This window comes from Colias croceus, chromosome Z, assembly GCF_905220415.1.
Source record: "Colias croceus chromosome Z, ilColCroc2.1".
NCBI lineage: Eukaryota > Metazoa > Arthropoda > Insecta > Lepidoptera > Pieridae > Colias > Colias croceus.
In genome coordinates this window covers 2,424,860-2,445,017 of record NC_059568.1, presented here as the reverse complement: position 1 = coordinate 2,445,017, position 20,158 = coordinate 2,424,860, and the positions used below count along the sequence as shown (strand labels likewise).

General features: G+C 34.4%; 1 protein-coding gene across 1 annotated transcript; it reads left to right on the top strand.

Moving 5' to 3' along the window:
• The first annotated feature begins 2,195 nt into the window (after positions 1–2,195).
• Positions 2,196–19,690, top strand: LOC123705041 (secernin-3). Its single transcript, XM_045653600.1, has 6 exons — positions 2,196–2,418; positions 4,798–4,994; positions 10,619–10,925; positions 14,455–14,646; positions 16,173–16,307; positions 17,093–19,690. The coding sequence occupies exons 1-6, from the start codon at positions 2,266–2,268 to the stop codon at positions 17,303–17,305; spliced, it is 1,197 nt and encodes a 398-aa protein (XP_045509556.1). The 5' UTR covers positions 2,196–2,265; the 3' UTR covers positions 17,306–19,690.
• Positions 19,691–20,158: the final 468 nt, after the last annotated feature.

Sequence of the window (20,158 nt, the reverse complement as noted above, 5' to 3'; positions counted from 1 at the left end):
CGTTACGGAAGAGGTTCTTAATTAATGTGCAGGTTTTGACAATAAGCATAAAATTTTATGAGATTAAATTGTAAGGCGCCTTTATTAAATAACAGGCACCCCTTATCAACGTGTTGCGAAGATCTGAAATAATGAAAATAGGTAAGTATATTAAACCAGCTACCGCCGCCTCCTTGGTACAGTGGTTGACGCGTTAGCGTAGAACCGAGGGGTCTTGGGTTCGGTGGAGACGGAAAAAAAATGTCTGATATAAATATAATAGTTAGATAATAGATAGATAGATAAAATGAATTAATGTTTTTGTTTCATTTTTGTTGTATTTTCCTTTGGATTTCCCAATGGGTTTTGTAAGTATAATTTTTTGGTGTCAAAAATCATGACCCTGGTTAAATTATAGATTATGACCCTGATTAAGATTAAATATGTTTCATGATTGAAACATATTATTTTAATCTTATTGGTAGATATTCTAAGTAGGTAGGTATGTATATTTTTGTTATCCTCCATTGTGCCGTATACCAGTAGGTAGTTTTCCATTACCATCCAAAAAATATTATGTGCGTAACTAAGAGTTAGTTAGTTACGGCATAATATTTTAAACTGAAAATTTGAAAATTTTCCTTCGGTTACCTAGGCAGCATAAAAGCATAACATAAAACAAAATTATACTATTAAACTAGTATTAAATTCTTGTTCCAAGAAAAGTAAGAATTCTAAATCAAACAGTGCAAAATGTGTACAAGTGCAATTAACTATGTCGCAATTATATCAAACGATTAAGTATTAAATTATTTAAAGGATCGATGAAACATAATACTGGTGGACAAATAATATCTATAAATGCGAAAGTTTGTGAGGATGTGTGTGTGTTTTTTACTCTTTCACGCAAATACTACCTGAAACGATTACTTACAATGAAATTTATCACACATATACAGGGTAACTTAGATTAACACATAGGATAGGTTTTATCCCGAAAATCCCGCGGGTACGGGAACTATGCGGGTTTTACTTTGAAAACGCGGGCGAAGCCGCGGGCTGAAAGCTAGTAGGTTTTATAATTATTAACTTATACCTGATGGCGTATCGATTTATTGCAAATTATCCTCAACTGTTTCTTATTAACGACGAAAATTGCAAAAGCCAATTAGCATCGACTAATTACGGTGGAATAATTGGCTGAAATGGATTCTTCGTACATATGCCTTTTGATATTAAAATAATGTATGCGAAAAGAGTTTTTGTAAAAGTCATTTTGTAGCAGAATAGTCAATAGAATGTACATACCAATAAGTTAGCTACGTAGCTTATTTCCATACAATCATTATTCATTACGAAAAATAATAATTAATAATATGACATAAGATTTAATAATATTCATCAACTGTTGTAAAAAGCAGGAACACAATAATAACCTAACTATATACATCACAGCTGCAGCTATATACCTAATAATAGTTATTTTCTTAATATAAATAATATTATAAGAATACAGGGGTTTGGGTAAAGCTGTTGGCGTCCGCGTTGTGATGAAGCTTATACATAGTTACTTATACTCTTTGGTGATGAACTTTCGCGGCCAGTGAAGTTTTAAAAGAGCATTAATATTATAACGTGAGCAATAGACATAAATCTCGAAACGTATTATTTAACAGAGATATTATTTGGTTTTGTTTTATTCATTTACCTAGAAACTTGATGATTCACCTTTAGTTTTTTTATGAGTTTTTTAGGTTTCTCTTTTATTTATATAAGATTTATAATCAAAACGATGTATATGAACGATTATATTATGTACGCAATAATTAGTAACGTAGTACGCATAACTTATAATAATTGCTCTTTTACATTATCCAAGTTTCATATCTGGCCGCGAAATGTCATCACGACGCCACTAGCCCTTATAAAAGTACCTACTCAAACTACTTTACAAATTTCAAGAATTTGTAGTCTTCTCATGCAAACAGTTACATTACAGTGGTTACATTATTGATATTTTTTTCTCAAACGAGAGAAAACGACCTGCTTGCGAGCTGCCAAGAAGCGAGCTGCATATGTGTGCTTATAATATTTATGACATGACAGTAAAAGTTTTTTTGAACGCTAGTAACACTAATCTGTGTAAACTGTCATTCTCATTTCAAATTTAAAATCTCATCTGTCAATTTTGACGTTAACATTCGTCTGTTGGTCGGTATACGGTGCAAGCGTACGGTCTCTTTATTTGGAAAATAAATAAACAGTTTATAATAAAAAATTCAAAATATGTATTTTCCGCGCTCGTGCGATACTTTCGTAGTCTTGCCGCCTTTCACAAAAAACAATGCCGTAATATTCGGAAAAAATTCCGATCGGCCACAGAACGAAGTCCAAGAAGTGATTTTTGTAAAAGATAGAATTCGTGAATCAACGTTGAGGGTAAGTAACGTTAATTAATACCTTGTTAGAGTGTTAATTCCTCGACAAAACATAAATGTCTTTAGATGTTAGCTGAAATAATAAACGCCAAAAATATGCGAGTTTTTGGAGAACGTTATTAGGTATTACATTTACAAAAAATTGGAAACATATGATTTAGTGTCTAACTGTCTAGATTTTAATGATCGCAATTATGTTCTGAATGTCTAGATTGTTAGATACTATTTTTACGTCATAATAATATCTTTGTTAGAGATATACTTTGAGGAAGTAAATACAAAAACTCTAATTGGGTATTTCCTAAAGTAACGGCGTAAAAAATAAAATTATAACGATTTGGCATTTAAATTTAAATTAAAAAATCGCCTATTTTTTGCCAGCTATATATTATTATTATCTAATATAGTTTAACCATGTATTAAAGTATGTATATTTATTTCTAAGTAAATCATGATATATATGAAGAAAGAAAAGTTCATAACAATACCTACCTTGAATATTGTTTAAACTTTAAAGTAAATCATTCTTATATGAAACATAGTTTTTTGTTTTCAATTTTTAATTTTAACTCTGTTGTGAACAAGTTCATAAATTTATTTTAGCATTTATTTATAATTAACAATTCTTAGTAATAGCAACTGCCCAATTTTAATTTGTTATTTTTATTAGAGTAACTAAGTACAGATAATTTAGGAAATGGTGTACTTACAGGTATTTACACCACTGAATTGAAAGAAACTTTTATTGTACACCATTCACTCCTACCTTACAAGCGACACATGCATCAAATTGTTATTAATCTTATATTATTAAGTATGGAAATAATTCAGATGAGATCTCACCTCAATGAATTTGTGATTTTAATTATTAAATTTAGTAAACTATTATTTTAAAGAGGTAAGAGTATCTCGCTTTGTTTGTAGAGGATAATCTTCAGAATTGAAAAATTAAAAATTTAAACTAACAGAGAAGGAACAAATTTTAAACATGATTTCTTCATTATATTATTATCCCGATGTATGATGAATACTCACATAAAATCAAACTCAAGTAAATACCAATCTTTGGAATTACATGACCAATCATGATAATTCTTTCAATAATAGAAAGCTTCACATTTAAAACAAGATTTTTCAAGCCGAGGCCATGCTCATGCTGAAATATATTTAAGTTAAAATATGTAGTGACGGACTATATGGAGTTAATTGTCGGTTCTTCTCCATAGATACTGCTTTCCAAATCGGTGGTAAATGTTAAAAATATGTATTGATCTTTCAAAAGTTCTTCTCTAATTATAAAGAAGAATAAATAAATGTTTGAGTTTGAGTTTATAGGGGGATATCTAGGCAGCACCCTATAATCCGACAAATTTGATACTTTGATAAGGCCCTACAAAACGACTGTCGGAATACGGCGGATCTACTGTACTTTTTCATCATCATCATCATTCAAGCCTTTCAAGACGTCCACTGCAGTACATAGGCCTCCCCCAAAGATTTCCATAACAACCGATCATCAGCGCCTTTACTATTATTACTGTACTTTTTATTTGATCACAATCTTGAAAAATTATTTAAAACATAACTAGATTGAGTCAAGCCTTAGCGTAATTATATCAATATTTTACTGCAACTAATGAGAGGTACTGTAAATAACAATTGTTCTATTTATAGATGTTGTCAGTCAAACCTTTAAATGCAGTCTTGCACTTTATTAAAGTAAAAAGAGTGATATGTAATCAAAAACGTTAAGAATACCACCAACTGATATATTATAATGTTGTGATTTGTAATTCTAAACTTTATGCATATGACTCTATTGTGAACTATCCATATTCCATAGTGTATTTTCTTTTGCATCAAGACAACCTATCTCAGATTACATTGTAAAGATATCAACCCTAACATTTATTTAAAAAAATATTCACAAGAGCTAAAACCTGCATGAAGAACTTTGTGAAAGCTCAAATCTTCATTAGTTTTTAAATATTATATTTATAATTTTTTTTCAAATAATCTGCAGTTAGTCACTTCTGAAATCTTTCTTTTCAAAGATTATTTTTTTTACATCTGTTTTTGCTCTTCAAACCATCATAGTAACTTGATCATGTTTTCTATTAGTAAATAAGAGATGATTTTATATTGCGGAAAACGAGAAATGCTCGCCGAGGGATTTGCAATAAGCTAACTTTTACGATAAAATTTTCTCTTATCATCGGTATAGTTGTTACTCTTTCACGCCAAAACCACTGAACGGAAATTAGAAATGTTACTTGCATCTGCCCGCGGGTTCGGCCGCGGATGAATGCTCGCGGCAGCTAGTACATAATAATTGTTAAAAATATGTTTAAACTTATTCTAATTGCATTCCACCTTACAGTGCACCTACATAACGATAAGCGAGAGTGCCGTACCAATAAATGACGTCATACTCAGCAAGCCCGCCTGGATGTGGGGGGCGGAAATGGGCGCGAACAGCAAGAGCGTTGTCATTGGCAACGAGGCGGTGTGGACGAACAACAACGAAGGGGAGGGGGACGCGAGGCAAAAGCGACTCTTGGGCATGGATCTTGTAAGGTGAGCCTTACGCGTTAGTCAGCAAACTTCTTCGTGGTATAGAGAATAGGGCGACGTGCTAGTCAGCAAGTTGTAACAGCGCAATCATTGAATGATTTTTTTATGAATTTTTTCAACAGATGCAGTGCTATAATTAGCGTATTATTCTCAATTTGTAGTGGTTGTTATTGCATTTAGATGTTGAAGAAAATATAAACATTTATTTGGTTGTTGGTTCGTCGCGTCGGCCGACGGCGGCCCGATCGGGAATAGACACAATAGATTTTCTATTGTGTCTGTGATTCCGGGGGCTGAGGCATTTTGTTATTTTTAAATTTAACGGGTGAATGAATATAGGGTATTATAAATTATTTCGTACGTAACCTACTAATTGATATGTTGTGTTTACTATTTAGTGATTAGTGATAATTAATAGGCTTATTCTTATTGATTTTATTTATTTGGGGAGCAGCTGACAATTCAGTCAAGCCGTTACTGAAATTCAATCAATGCTAATAGGATATCGGCCATGCTACTTGTGTTTCTTTTTTTTATTTTCTGTAGCCTCTTTATAATTATTATAAACTAGCTTCCGCCCGCGACTCCGTCCGCGCGGGTGTCGGTCTTCGCGTGGATGGTTTATTTCTCCATTTTGAGTAACTCTGACCATGACATCTTTTAAATATCTATTGGACCCAAATACGGCTAGGCCTATAATAATACGCAACGTGTGTTCACGGTTCTACAGAACAACGTCTATGGATAAAACTGAAAAATTAAGATTAATTTTTTTCTACGTATTTTTCCAGGATAAAAAGTATCTATTTTACGCCCAGGATAATAAGGTATAATTATACCAAGTTTCATCGAAATCGAACCGTTAGTTTTCACGTGATGCCTTCACATACAGACAGACAGACAGACAGACAAAAATTTTTTTAATCACATAGGTATTTGGGTTTGGTATCGATCCAGTAACACCCCCTGGTATTTATTTTTTCAATATTTTCAATGTACAGAATTGACCCTTCTACAGATTTATTATATGTATAGATGTTTTTGTGTTTTTTTTTTGAGTTATGTGCTTGAATAATTATAAGTTTGAATCATGCCTCATGCTAAGTTGTCTTCCTCCTTTATTCAAATGCTGAATACTGAACAAATTTACTGCAATTTATGTATAAGGCCAAAAATAATATAATACTATTTATCCATGTGATCGTGTCGTTGGGAAAGCTAGTTGGTATATTATTTTTTGTCTGTTTGTCCTTTTTTCTATTCTTTTAATGAAGTTAACTGCGCATGCGTCAGTTTATGGTAATTTATGTAATGGAGTGAGAAAATATGATTACCAATGTTCTCAATATTGCATAATATTCCTTAAAAATTTAATTAAAAAGCAATCTATATAGGTAATATATAAAAATGAAACCCGTTTTCGTTGGTCACGGCATCACGCGTGAACGTGGGGACCGATTTCGATAATTCTTTTTTTATAATATTCCTTGAATTACAAGGATGGTTCTTATGGAAAGAAAACATGTACAACGAGCGAAGCCGGGGCGGACCATTAGTATGTAATAAAAAAGCAATGCACACCTTTTGCTAATGCGAAATTTATGTAAGTAATAAAAATATTTATATAAAATGTACTATACTGTGCTAAAGAGGTTATTCAAACAACGTAAACATAAGGTTTTTCTCAAGAAATAACAAGTCATGGAGTCACGTATAAATTGTATCAATAAATTAAATTTAACTAAGGTCACGTATCGCGGCACATTTTACATAGAGACAAATATGCTTGACGCAGCGGTATTGTGGCAAACCTAAATATTTAAATGTATTAAGATGAACACTTTGGAAAACATTCGAGTCTAGTTGAGATTCATACTTCTCTTGATCTTTTTTAGACTATAGTTCCGTACTCTTAGGGTACACTTTCGAGAACATTCGAGTCTAGTTGAGATTCATACTTCTCTTGATCTTTTTTAGACTATTATAGTTCCGTACTCTTAGGGTTCTACCCACCTTCACCGTTAAAGAAAAATATCAGATATTTGTAGCACATTTGGGGGCACGGTAGTGCCCCCGCCAAGACGAGCCAAGCGAACAAGCACGGGCACTACCTACCTTTTCTCGAAGCGCTTCGACGTTTTTTTGAACCCTCATAACTTGGGTTTGGATTATGCTAGATCAACAAATTTTTCGGGATATATTGTCAATAGCGGACTTATTGAACATATTAAGTTTTAATTACATTAGCTTTTATACTTCAGATTTTATTTATATCTAAAAAACGCTAATTTCGTCACTGACTCACTGATGATCATCAAAATTCTTAAGGTATTTCCTAATGTCCTAGAAAGCTGAAATTTTGTATGTAAGCTAGTATTAGCACACAAACAACAAAAAAATTATAAAACTTGTAACTTTCATCCCCCAACCCCTTAAACTAGGGGATGGGAGTTTGTATGAGACCTGTAATTTTAAATTAAATTTTGATGACGCTAGAGGTCTAATCTAATAATCTAAAACTTGGTTCCCCTAGATATATATATGTATAGGTACTCCTTGTTAAAAAAAAAATTAAAACTTTAATCGACATACTTATAAAATTTTGTTACAAACAACTTACAAAAAGAAATGAAATCCCACCAAAAACATTTTCATGTAAAATGTTGCCAAGACGAGCCCATATGACTCGCACTGTCAAAAAGTTATCAGATCTCATGTAGAGCGAAGCTTCTAACACTACACGCCCTAACTCTACAAGGCCTAACTTCACAAACTCTACACCTTAGTCAAAATATGTGGCTTGGCCGTTCGTTACTACAAGAACTATTGTATAACACAAAAGTAATGCACAGTGAATTAATTTTTCACCTTACGCCGATGTGAATGTAGCGAAATGGCCAAGCCACATATTTTGACTAAGGTGTAGAGTTTGTGAAGTTAGGCCTTGTAGAGTTAGGGCGTGTAGTGTTAGAAGCTTCGCTCTACATGAGATCTGATAACTTTTTGACAGTGCGAGTCATATGGGCTCGTCTTGGCAACATTTTACATGAAAATGTTTTTGGTGGGATAATATTATTATTATAAATTCTTGTACTTCTAAGTTTATTATGCACCACCATCCACCATACTCAGAATTTGTCCTTGCCGTTTGGGTTGCCTGGCAGAGATCGCTATCAGCGATAGGACAATGAATTTTTCATTTATTCATTCATTTATTCATCACATAGGGAAAACAATATTAACATGTTTTAATTTGAAGTGCGAATGGCGAATTTGAGAACTCGATTTGCATTTTACTATAGTTGTTATGGTTTTGTGTTTCCGCTTCCTGTCCTTCTGAGTAATTAATTATCTGTTGTGACCTGTAACTTCCAACGCTAGACTACTTAATTAGCAAATTTCAGACCTTGAGATTAAACTATAAGATCTTAAAAGCAAACTTGCGAGTGTCTGTAGTTGGCTGCTGTCACTTAAAAATGTTCATATTTAAGCGACATTTTAGCTACTTTGTGTTACATAGTTTAACTTATAAGTTACTAGCTTACCGCCCGCTGCTTCGCCCGCTTTTCTAAAACCTAATAAATAATATACTAAAACCTTCCTCTTGAATCACTCAATCTATTAAAAAAAACAACGCCTCAAAATCCATTGCGTAGTTTTAAAGATTTAAGCATACAAAGGGACATAGGGACAGAGAAAGTGACTTTGTTTTATACCTCGTGTGTTCATAAGTTTTGAGACGAAATAAAAGTTGCATATCCTTTGTAATATTTAACTTATAATTCTAAAATTTATACAACATATTAAGTCAGTAATAACAAACAATAAACTTTCATTTTTACTCAAAATGTCCCCCCTTATTTTTTATACAAGCCCTCAGACGATTTGGCCAGTCATCTATAGCGGCACGAATCTTTTCCAATGGAATTCGCTTTGCCTCTCGGACAAGAGCTCGCTTCAGTGACTCCAAGTTTCGGTGGGACTTTCGGCAGGCCCTGAGCTCTAATTCAGTCCATAAAGAATAATCCAGCGGGTTGAGGTCTGGGCTGGAGGAGGGCCATTCGTTAGCCGCAATGATGGCCGGCAAATTCTCCTTCAACCAAGCTTGGGTGGTTTTTGCCTTATGAGATGGCGCTGAGTCTTGCTGGAAAACCCAATCCTTGTTGTGAAATAAAGTATGAGACAGGGGTTTCACAACAGGCTCTAAAATATCACTTTGATAATTCTTGGCTTTCACCTTGACACCTTGTTGGCAGAAATGCAGCGGAGTGACACCTTCATACGAAACTCCCCACCATACCATCACACTAGCCGGATGATGAGTACGCAAGACATTCCGTGCTGAAGGTGGGACGTCCTTGCTACTTTTGGCATACACTTTATTGTTTTGTTGGTTGAACTTTTCTTCGACAGTAAAGATTTTCTCATCAGTAAAGAGTATTTTCCTCGCATCGTCTCCTAAGCAGTATTGGACAACGTTCGCGTCGTAATTTACGAAGGCGGTCGTTTAAAAAGTGAATTTTCCTACGGCTGTACGCCTTTACCTTAAGATCATATTTTAGTATTCTGTTGATTGATACGCGCGAAATATCAGTCTGCAGTGCAAGTTTTTTCTGAGTGCGACATGGATTTCGGCGAAGTCGCTCTCTGATGATTTTGATATTCGCAGGCGTCCTCACAGAGCGTGGCCGGCCACTTCGTTGGCGATCTTGCAAAGAATTAGTCTCCATGTATCGTTTGATAGTGTAATACACGAAGTTACGGCTCACACCAAAAATTTTCACCTCATGGAAAATCTCCATTGGTTCTTTCCCCGCCTTAAACAGCGAAATCACGGTCGCACGTAATTCTTTAGTTCCCTCCATCACGAGAAAATTGAAAGAAATGAATTTGAAAATCAAAGGAATTAAAAGTAAACATTCCAAATTCAAAATTGGAAAAAGAAAAAAATATCAGCCAGTGATATTTTATCTTATTTTTTAACTACAAAGTTCGTCTCAAAACTTATGAACACACGAGGTACTATGTAGTGATAATTACTACTAAGTTACTTCTTGTTATAACTGCTACTATTAGACTGTAAAATTAAACCACTTTCACTATACTATAGTTCCACTTATTTTTGATAAATACCGGTTTCATTGCATCATCTGGTTTTAATTGAATAATTTTATCTCCTAGATTTAATGTATCATTAACTATTTTACGATAAATCAGTAAATTGATATATATACATACGCACATGTGAATTTCCTCTATCTATTGAACCAAGTTTATACTGTAGGTATACATCCAAAATATATATAAAGCGTGTGTGTGCTGAGCGCACGTGTCAGAAATGAAACTTCTCTGGCGAGATTCAAAGATGCCAAAATCATCGCCTTACTCCATGACGTGACGGTACTGCCATGACATGCCCTTAATTTTTTTCTATCAACGAGCCTAAAGAAGTTTCATTTCTATAATCTTAAATAACTTTTTTTGTCACAATATATACATATTGTAAACGCTATAAGTGGAAATCCTGTTATTTGGCGTCTTTTGTAATGATTGTAAGAATAGCTGTAAAGACTAAAGAATCAGCAATGAATAAATAAATAATATAAAAGTAACGTAAATCTTTACAGATTGGGCTTAGAGCGTGGTAACACAGCTGAAGAAGCGCTAGACGTGATCACGACACTTCTAGAGAAGTATGGCCAAGGTGGGCCATGCTCGGAGTTCGATGATAGTCACTTTTACCACAATTCCTTCCTAATAGCCGACCCCAAAGAGGCCTGGGTACTGGAAACGAGCGGGAAACTATGGGCCGCTGAGAAAGTAGAGACTGGATACAGGAACATATCAAATGGATTGACGATTAAGTCGAAAATCGACAAGCATTCGGAGAATTTGTATGAAATAGCTGAAAAGATGGGCGTTTGGGATGGCAAGGTAAATGGTCTCTTTTAGTTTAGATTGTAGAAAATTCTATTTTGCTTTATTTGATAGAATTAGAAAAATCTGATAGATATATGATTTTTTTTAGTAGGTAACTATGCACTTCTTGAAAAAATAGATAATATTATAAAAATAATACTACAGACATTAATATTTTCTTGCAGATCTTGCTAACAAGCAAATTGAGACAGATTACAGATCTTTACTAATATTATAAAGCTGAAGAGTTTGTTTGTTTGGTTGTATGTTTGAAATTGCGCTTATCTCAGGAACTACTGGTCCGATTTGAAAAATTATTTCAGTGTTAGATAGCTCGTTTATCGAGGAAGGCTATATTATCATTACGCTAAGACCAGTAAGAGTAAAGACACGCGGGTGAAACCGCGAAGCGCAGCTAGTGTATTATAAAGCTTAAGAGTTTGTTTGGTTGAGCGCGCTAATCTCAGGAACTACTGGTCCGATTAGAAAAATTATTTCCGTGTTAGATAGCTCGTTTATCGAGGAAGGCTATAGGCTATATATATCATCATGCCAAGACTAATGATAGTAGCGGGTGAAACTGCAGGGCACAACTAGTCCTTGTAGCAGCAAATATAGCAGTCTTCATTATACTTTTAAATTTTACCCCTCATAAATATAAAAATTGGCTAACATAAAACCAAACTATAACCATCACATATTACATAACTACAGAACATTGTTATTGCGTAGCGAATAATGTATTTTTCGCGAATAAATATAGATTTGCGCGATGATTATACAGGCAGTGCTCATTCATATTACTGCAAAAACCCATTGTCAGTTCCCTAGTTATAAATAATTGGAAAAATATACACTCTTTGTACGCCCAATAATGTATTGTGCTACTAATGCACTTTTCCGTATGCTATACTTAGCACAGATTATCTATACAGTATTTCCGGGAGCTACAATGTAGTATAATTTTCCTCATAGATGTGTGATAAGCTACTTTGAATATAATCCTAGATAGAGACTGATTAGTCACTTTTACCAGGAGATTCCAACGTGACGTCATCACAAATATTTTAGCACCGCCACACCCCGGACACTCCATACAAAATTATTGTTTTGACAGTCACACTGTAGAGACTGCAAATGTGTGTGTTAACGCTTTATGGTTGGCACATTTGTGACTAGCGTAAAAAAAAATTCGCGTTTTTTCTGATGAAATACATCCGTAAACAGCACAATATTTAACCATTTTCTACGAAAAACGATAATCACAAATCCAAAATAATAAAATTACTTTAAGTCAATTTGATTAATGTTGTCAATCTTCGTTGCGTTTCGTCTAAGACGTCGTTGGTATCGTCCTTGCGGGGAAATGGGTACCAAAACATGTCTGATCGTGCGGGGTGAGGTAAGTGTTTAATTTTGGCGGGAGGCGGAGAGTGTCCGTTCTGTAGCGTTTAGCTACTATTATGTATTCTGTGGCACCGCGTCAGTTCTTGATAAAGTAATAATTGGATTGGACTAACTACTAACTTATATATGAATGGACAATGTATTTCACGTTCATTAAGACATGTTATGAAAAAGTCGTTTTATGCTGAAATGTAATTTTATCATTAACTAGCTGACTCACGCGATTTCGTTTGCTCTGAAAAGAAATAGTTTTTCCCATTTTATACTTACCCATTTTGTATTGATGTTACGCTCGTGTAATTCAAAGCCGCGTGTGACAGTGTTTTTTTATAGTATATTCATTTTGATTAAAAATTAAATTAAATTTTAATGTATAAAAATTTCGTCTTTGCGTATACCTACAGGCTACAAGGTATACAACAACCTTGCTGAAAATGCGGATGAAGTCGCAGTATTATACTGTTTTATAAGTATATAATAATATAATATACAGTAGGTAAAACTAGCTACGTAGAAAAGTAGAATTAATTTCAAGTGAGCGATTTCATTTATTTGCATAACAATTGCATCGAACGAAAATTATTCCATTTTATTTTTTCTTTAACCTTTGAAGTTAAAACGACACAGGCTTACGGAAAAGTGACAATAGATTTTAAGTTCGGATTATATCTTTATGTTACCTACATAAGGTTTCATCGATTGGACTATATGATTAAAAGGATCGGATACTAAATAATTTATGGGAATGGAAAATAACTATAAAAATAGTACAGTATAAATAAATTAATTCAATTAGTTAACTTATTTACTAAAACAAATATCATTATTCATTTTCCTGAGCAATCAGGCCCATATCTATACTAATATTATAAACCTGAAGATTTTGTTTCTTTGAACGCGCTAATCTCGGGTACTACTGGTCCGATTTAAAAAATTATTTCGGTGTTAGATAGCTTATTTATCGAGGAAGGTTAGTCTATATATCATCACGCTACGACCATCAGGAGTTGAGCCACGGGGGTGAAACCGCGCGGAGCAGCTAGTAATGTAATAAAAACACCAAAGTTCAAGCAAAGTTCGACTATCCTCACTTCATCGTGCTAAACAACGATTACCAAAATGCAATAAAACGTAATTGCAAGGTTAATTCTACTTGATTACTTTTGTACGCATGTACAAAAAAATATCTATAATAAAACCACCAAAGTGCAAGCGAAATTCGTCTATCCATCCTTACGTGCTGGCCACGGACAATTCGCTATAGCGAAAATTCGCGCGGCGCGACCGGCGGCGCGTCTTGCGAATGAATCAAATGTATGGAAATGTACTGGGCATGCCACGCGCAGCGGCGACCAGCGAGACGACCGGCGAATTTCCCCGAGCGAATCGCGCGGCACGACTAGCGATCGAAACAAATGTATGAGTTATTACGGCGCAGGCCACGGAGTCGAGCGGCAGACGCGGCGACTAGTGCCGGAGCGAACTTAATTTAAAATAGTTTGTTTTTTTTTCGCGAAAATGGAGACGGAAGCTTTTATTGCAGAAATTCTAGATAGACCAGCTATTTGGAAGTCTAGCCACCCGCAACATAAGTTTAAAAATGTTGTGAAAAAAATCTGGGTGCTGCCTATATTTTTCATATTTTTGGTGGAATTCTCCGTCTGTAACACGATTTCTATTTAATTCGTGTACTCCACTATATCTTCCAAACATTAAATCTTGAGCAAAAAAGCTGCTAATCTCCAAACTAACGTCGAGCTAACTTTGATATAAAAGCCATCTCGTCTCCTCGTCTACACTGGTCGCGGCGGCGAACGCAACTGCCCGTGGCGTGCTTTCCGCGCCGCGCGAATTGCCGCGCCGCCCGACGCGCCGTCGGTCGCGCCGCCGGTTCCCGTGGCCAAGGTGTTAGAGCTAGCGCGCAAGAGCAACTTTTGTCACCGCAACTATTTTGTCTCTCCCATCAACTCTATGGGCTAGTAAAGTGCGCGCACGTAGCGACGCAACTTCCTATAGAGTTGATGGGAGAGACAAAATAGTTGCGGAGACAAAAGTTGCTCTTGCGCGCTAGCTCTTAATATTCCAAAGCAAAAATGTCCAAAATCCATTTGACTTTACATACATTACGACATTGCAGGGTAAATTCGACTTCACCACCGCATTCTCGTCGGGTGGTGATGAGCTACGTCAGGCGGAAGGCCATAGGCTGCTCTCAGAGCTGTCCGCTAACAAGAGCTTCGACGTCCGTGATATGTTCACAGTACTTCGTCATAAGGAAAGCTGCATTTGCCGCGGTGTAGATGACACTTTTCCTACGCAGGGAAGTCAGGTATGGAAAACCCGACTATTCATTTAAGTAGCCTATAATAGCGCTCAACCAAACAAATTTAAGAGTTTGTTTGGTTGAGCGTGCTAATCTCAGGAACTACTGGTCCGATTAGAAAAATTCAGTGTTAGATAGTGACAGTGATGATTACAACGACACTCCATTAGTCAAAATCTATCCAGCGGTAGGGCGTGCTAAAAAAATAAACATGTATAATATACCGACAAACATACATACAATCGAAAAAAATGACTCGCCTTTAAAATAACAAAATTGTTCAGCAGTTACGGTATGTCCAGTAATATATTTAGGTAGGACTGTGTTGAAAATACTCCAGGGTCCTCCGATCAGGATAACTAGTCTCTGTATTTGTTACGCAGGTAAGAAAAAAAAAATAGTGAAAATTGTACAGTTGTTAGTCATAAAACGTCTTCCAGTAGTAATTTTAATGGTCAGTATTGACTTGGAACAGCAACGGAATTATTTCCGATCATTTTTAAGGTCCATGTCGATTATCTTTCGGTCTAAGGACAAAGACCTTGCGGTTAATAAGATATTTCCTATTTAAAGACATCAGGTACGACAAGAAAAATTATTTAAACGTCCAAATTAAACAGGAAAAGTGACCAGTTACAATGCTTTCTTATGTAAAATCTTACACCCCTTTGTGTTATAAGGAAAATAATACTATTTACCTTATGACACTTAATACTATAAGCACATAGTATATTACAGTTCTTACGTAAAAGATATGATGTAACAGACGTCATATTGAGTGACAGGAAAGGTTAATACAAAAAGGAAATATGACGTCAGAGGTTTTATAGTGCAATGTCATGAGGAATGCTGTTGGTGACGCTTTTATATGATGAACTTATTAAAAATGTAACATGACAAGTATGAGGACGTTAAAGCCCCTATTAATGACCTCTATTCACTCACTATATTATCAAAAAAGCATGATTATAAATAAATAATAAACATATATAGAATTTTGAGCCGGTTGCCGCTAGCTGACAGTGTCTCCGATAGACTATATTTTATTACCTTGATGTATATTTGTAGACATTATTGGAGTGTCATTTTAATCTTAATTAATTAATATATTATATAAATCTCGTGTCACAATGTTTGTCCTCAATGGACTCCTAAACCACTTAACCGATTATAATAAAATTCGCACAGCATGTGCAGTTCGATCCAACTTGAGAGATAGGATAGTTTAAATCTCAAATCGTTTTAGAGAAAGCGGGCGAAGCCGCGGGCGGTAAGCTAGTAGACATATAAATTAAAGTAACATGTCCAGAGGCTGCTAGATTGGCCAAGGTACCTAGCACACCACTGAAAACTGTTACGTTACTTCTTTAAAAAGTGAAACTTCTCTAGGCGCGTTCAGAGTAAAATTTTAAGGTCGCGTCATGGCTATTGCCATATTTCGTCACGGCGAATCTTGCCAAAGAAGTTTCACTTCTGACACGTGTGCTCGGCACACGCGCTCTTTTTTAATCTGAAAATGTTTATGTTCATAGGTATCGTCAATAACTACAGAGGGTGTATCCGTGCACTGGTTCACAGCGACCCCCGACCCAAGTGTGTCGTACTACAAACCGTTTGTTTTTACCCCCAACGCGGTAATTTCACCACACACTGTCAGCCCTAAAAAGGTGAGTTTAAGGGCGGCCGTACACGGACCGCTTCAGTTGAGACCGACGGCTTGAAGCCGCGACCGCACAGTGAACTATTGACATTCATTCACCACCGTACACATGACTGCTCGAGCCGTCGCGACCACTTCAAGCCGTCAACTGCGCGGTTTGTAGCGACAGCTCGAGCAGTCAACGACCGACCGCTCGAGCAGTCCGTTTAAATCGCTCAGCCGTTAACTACTCGAACTGCCCGTGTACGGCTGCTTTAAATCAGAAAAAAAAATTGTTTTTATACTAGCTGTGCCGCGCGGTTTCACCCGCGGACGAACCTGTCATCTATAGCTATAGTTTGTATAGAATAACAGATGAGCTATAGAAATCCTTATTTTTATATAATACTAGATTTCCGCCCGCGGCTTCGCCCGTGTTTGCAAAGGAAAACCCGCATAGTTCCCGTTCCCGTGGGATTTCCGGGATAAAAACTATCCTATGTGCTAATCCAAGTTACCCTCTATATGTGTGCTAAATTTCATTGTAATCGGTTCAGTAGTTTTTACGTTAAAGAGTAACAAACATCCATACATGCATACATCCATACTTACAAACTTTCGCCTTTATAATATATATTAAGATATAATTTCATACAAATCCGTCTTGAACTTTTAAATTTTGTTCTTTGTAAATCAAACGAACATAGAAATTGTTTCTCTCAAATCAACCTTCATAAACCCCTGTTGATAATTCTTTAGAATTATATAATATAATGATTTATATTTTTATACAAAATAAAAAATAAATTCCAGCCCAACCGGGAGCACCACCTCTACACCCTACACATGAAGCATGTCCTCACAGCGAAAGACGATAAAATAAGCAAAGTCCTCCAAGAAATAGAACAAGGCTGTCTCAACGAGATCGAGGATTTCATTCAAAACAATAATAAAGACAAACCACTAAAAGACATAGACAACTTATTCAAGAACTGCGTAGAAACAGAAGTCAAACTTTACGGCTAATTTTTACTACTGGCAATATTTACTAACACGTTACTTTCTTCCCACTTATAGATTCTCAGCACTTTTTTGTTTTTTGATACTTGCTTTGCACTAGATATACAGCTATCTCCGTCTAACAAAAGTGCTATATGATGAAATATAAATGTGTTAGAGTCGCTAGCAGTTACGTTTTAATTCATTTTAGCTCTAGTTGTAGTTAGCACAGAACAAATAGTATTTTTTTTCTTTAAAGCTACTGCGATGTAATCAATTTGAACCTTATTCACATACAGACAAAGAGCAATTTCAGGTAACCAGTATTTAAAGTAAATTTTATTATAATTGTAATTTTATATGGAATTTCAATTGCGTAGCGGTGTGCTTTGGCAATTTGTTTTCGACGCTTTTAAATAAGTTAAGTATTAATATTTAAGCATTGCTAAAAGCACATCATAATTATAAAATGTAATGTTTACAGTTTATAGGTTATACTCGGTTCGCGTCCCGCGCTCGGGACGATAATATATGTATGTGCCTCAACTTAAATATATCGATCTAAAAAAATATTGTATCTATTATGTGATAGCAATAATTTTTTATATTATAGATTTTATTAATAGATTTAGTTCGTAATTCAAAATTTATTGTCATGTTATGGCGCCAAAGCTCGGTTAAGTCGGTGTTGCTAGTTTTAAAATTTATAGATATATTATATACCTTTTATCTGTATTTTAATGTTTTAATGTTTATATTATATAAATGGCAACTGTCTGTGTGCTTTTGCTTTTAGCATTCTGCCATTTGAAAGTATTTGATTATTAAGTATAGAAAAGCATACATTTACAGCAATGATATATAGTATATAATAGATGACGTGATGGTGAAGGTGCTTAACATAATATATTATATTATTATTACTAATATTTCATGTTTGTAATGTTTTTAATTAAATGTTTTATGATATTATGATTGAAAATTATTTATAGGTAGTAAAAATTGAGATGTATCCTGGGCAGTTATAATTATATTAGCTTAAATAAAAATTAATAGAGAATTTCTTGGGATTCTACTTAATAATTTAAGAATTTTAGAACAGACTCCTAAAAGAATACAATACTCGAAATTATTTGAATAAAATAAGAACTGCAGTATGTATTAAGTTTATTGATCGTGAAATGGTCATAAATAAAATTGGATATGGATTTTTTTTTATTCTTATTGGCAATCTACTTATAAGTTTTACTCTGAATGACATTTTCAATATTGTTCTTATAAAATTATATCTTATTTACGATGCTATATGCACTGAATTTAAATGACCAAAATCGGACAATCGTCTGTGGAATGTCAAATTGAGTGCAGTGTTGCCATTATTTTATTATAAGATTTTTGTATCGTCATATTGTCATTCTTTTATTTGTCAAATATTCCTCTCCGGCAAATTGGCCTGTATTTTTATTTTGTTAAGTTTAGTTTAGTGTTGGCAACACTTTTTTTTTCAATTTGACATTTCATTTTTTTCCCGCTTGTCAAATTAAACTTTGCTTACGCGAATGTGACAAGAAATGTAAGGGATTCCATTCAAAAATGAAACCAAATAACTAACTTTATTTTACGGCGTTTCACAAGAAGTGAGAATATGGTCTCAAATTTATTATTTTGTACCTTATGTTAATGAGGCACCACGTGGCCTATCTTAGCTGCCATTTTGTAGTTTTAATTATTTTTAATTTTTAATAATTCTAGTGCACTTTATAGCAGTTAGTAGTTAAATACCTGAATGTGCTTATTATTTTTTTATTTTATACTTACGAAATTAAGTTTGAATATATTCATATAATGTTTGATTTACGACTTAAATAAGAAGGAATTTGTATCCGAGTACAATAGTTGGAGGTCCGTTTCCATTGACGAGTTTGTATAATAACATAGAATGGGATGTGTTGGCGTTTTATTTTTTTACTCTCTGGTTTTATACTTTGATTATACAATATTAAATATTTAAGTTCGTTATGAAGCTGAATTCTCAGACACAACTCAGATTTTTGCCTCGTCGTAATATAACTTTGTAGATAATTATTTGTACTTTGTAAGTATACAATTACATTTTAATGCTACAATTTTATCTAATCTTTACAAAGTAAATTTAATACCTAAGAAATAAGAACAATATCAATACCTATGTACGTATTTGTAATTTTTATACACTTCAAATGTGTAGAATATACTCTAAATGAAAATTTTGATCTTCTACAAATTGAGTTGTCTTTGAGAATCTAGTTTTTAGTAATACGTTTTTAAATTGACTCAATGTACTATATTGTTCGTAACAGCCTCTATTACAATGTTTCTTTGTAATGTAGTATGCGTTGGTCATTATTTTGGCATTAAAAAAATATTTGAAAATGTTGTTTTATTTGGCAAAAAGCGATGCCACGCGGACTCTATCGCTGGTAATATTTTCATCCCCTATTTTAGTCCTTTAAGGGACAATAATTTAATAAAGCAAACGTTGTATTCTGGGGTTCCCTCACGACTTCGACCACGAACCTAGCTGTTTTTTTATGGTTTCATTTTTTATTTTATAGTCTAAGCGGCCGATTTAAAATATTATTTCGTTGTTAAATAGCTCATTTATCGAGGAAGACTAGGTATAGACCATCACGCTTTGACCAACAGAAGTGAAGCCACGGGGGGGAAACCGCACGGAGCAGCTAGTGTAATATAGACAGACAATTCATAAATATTTATTTTATTGCTTTTATTTCTATTGGCAACAAAAATAGTTACATCTTCTGAAAAGATAGATAGCAGACCTCATTTGTAATATTTAAATAACGGTGTTACAGTTAATTCAATTTTAAATTGATTAGT